Source organism: Halichoeres trimaculatus, unplaced genomic scaffold, assembly GCF_033239565.1.
Source record: "Halichoeres trimaculatus isolate MK-OKI-2021-1 unplaced genomic scaffold, fHalTri1.1 fHalTri1_scaffold_9, whole genome shotgun sequence".
NCBI classification, from domain to species: Eukaryota; Metazoa; Chordata; class Actinopteri; order Labriformes; family Labridae; genus Halichoeres; species Halichoeres trimaculatus.
In genome coordinates, this window is record NW_027437188.1 from 35,096,886 (window position 1) to 35,098,653 (window position 1,768).

Below are 1,768 nucleotides of genomic sequence, written 5' to 3' on the forward strand. Positions count from 1 at the left end.
TTTATGGAGAGAAATAAATCCTCAGATTATTAACCACAGAGCATCCTGATTCATCAGTCTGTGCTGACACAAGCTCAGAAACAACTTGACATGTTGAAAACTCACTGCAACTTCTTGTTTACAGTTTCAGTTTAAACAGACGTCATGTTCATCATCAAACAGTAAAAAGATTCAAAGCTCGATGGAAAAGAAGAGAATAAAGGTTTCACTGATAATAAAAGAGAAGAAGAAGAAATCAATAGAAACAACAACAAAACCTCTGACAGGAACAACAGACTACTTTTCATCATCATCATCATCATCATCATCATCATCATCATGAAGAAGAAGAAGAAGAAGGTGTCACAGAGACCTTCACTGGTAAAACCCTTAATGGGTGTTTATCCAATGTGTAAATGTATGGAAACAGCTTCTCTCTGATACCAGAAAAAATGTTGGAAATCCTTCTAAACACTGTCACCAAGTTTAAGAAATCAGGGATTTGTATGGTGTGTATGTCTGTGTTAGTATCAGGATCAGAGAACGACAGCTGTCCTCTGTCACAGTCCAGATTCACTCTGATCCTCTGAGGACGATTCTTCACAGACAGAACAGAGTCAGGACAGGATGAGGAGGATGCTCCGTATTTACCATTAGAGAACTCTATTCTCCATAATCCAGACTCGGTGAGTCTCTTCTTCTGAACAGACCCTGATAAAACACCCACACTCCAGTTCTGATTGTCTCCAACTTCCACGTCCCAGCTGTGAGTCCCTGACTCAAAGCCCTCAGAGCCCAGGACAGACCAGGTTTTTTTCCTCTCTGGATTCTCAGGAACTTTCTGTCTCTTCCCCCACCTCACTGAGGTCAGATCCTCAGACAGGATGAGTACTGGACCAGCAGTGTTTGGGTCCAGAACCACAGGACTGTAGGAGACCATGTCCTTCATCTTGTTCCAGATGTTGAAGCTCAGGTTGCCCAGGTGTTTGGCCTGCTCTATCAGAGCTCCTGAGGGCAGCTGTGGATCCTCCAGCAGGGGGCGCTGCTGGACTCTTTCCACTGCAGCCTTGTAGTTTTTCAGGAATGAGACGTCTCCAGCTCTCAGCTGCTCCTCTGTGTCTCTGACTGTGTCTGAAAGAGCTGCTATCTCTCTGCTCAGAGCCTCCATCTGCTCCTTCATCCTCTGACTCTTCTGCTCCTCTTCCTCCCTCAGTGCAGACAGCCTGGCCTCCTCTTCCTCTTCTAGAAACTGATGAAGCTTCTTAAACTGCTCCTTAATCTGCCTCTCTGTGTGTCGGGCCTGGACCTGAATGTGTTGAGCAGTTTGATCAAACTTCACTTTAGCTCCTTCACAAACCTTTAACTTCCTCTTTAAGGGCTCCAGAGTTTCCAGAAGCTTCTTCTTCTGGTTTCCAGCAGCTTCATCGATGGGTCTGAATCTGTGCTCACTGTGTTTCTCTGAATCTCTGCAGACGAGACAAACTGGCTCCTGATGGTCCAGACAGAAGAGTTTGAGTTTCTCAGAGTGCAGACTGCAGAGATCCTCTGAAGGTCTCTGACCTCTCTCCTGGAGGAAACTCTCACACAGATTCTTTAAAGCCAGGTTAAGAGGTGGTGAATCCCTTGAATGTTGCTTCCTGCAAACTGGACACCCTCGTGTTGGTCTCTCCCTCCACCAGCTCTGCAGACAGTCTTTACAGAAGCTGTAGGTGCAAGACAAGAGGACTGGGTCTTTATAGAGCCTACAGCAGACCGGACAGCTCAGATCCTCCTCCAGTCTGGACGCCAT

General features: G+C 46.3%; 1 protein-coding gene across 1 annotated transcript; it reads right to left on the minus strand.

Moving 5' to 3' along the window:
• Positions 1 to 316: 316 nt before the first annotated feature.
• LOC141798024 (zinc-binding protein A33-like) lies at positions 317 to 1,768 on the minus strand. Its single transcript, XM_074679787.1, has one exon. It carries the CDS (start codon positions 1,766 to 1,768, stop codon positions 317 to 319), a length of 1,452 nt encoding a protein of 483 aa, XP_074535888.1.

Coding starts and splice junctions, on each gene's coding strand:
- LOC141798024 (XM_074679787.1), bottom strand. CDS start 1,768: ATGGCGTCCAGACTGGAGGAGGATCTGAGCTGTCCGGTCTGCTGTAGG.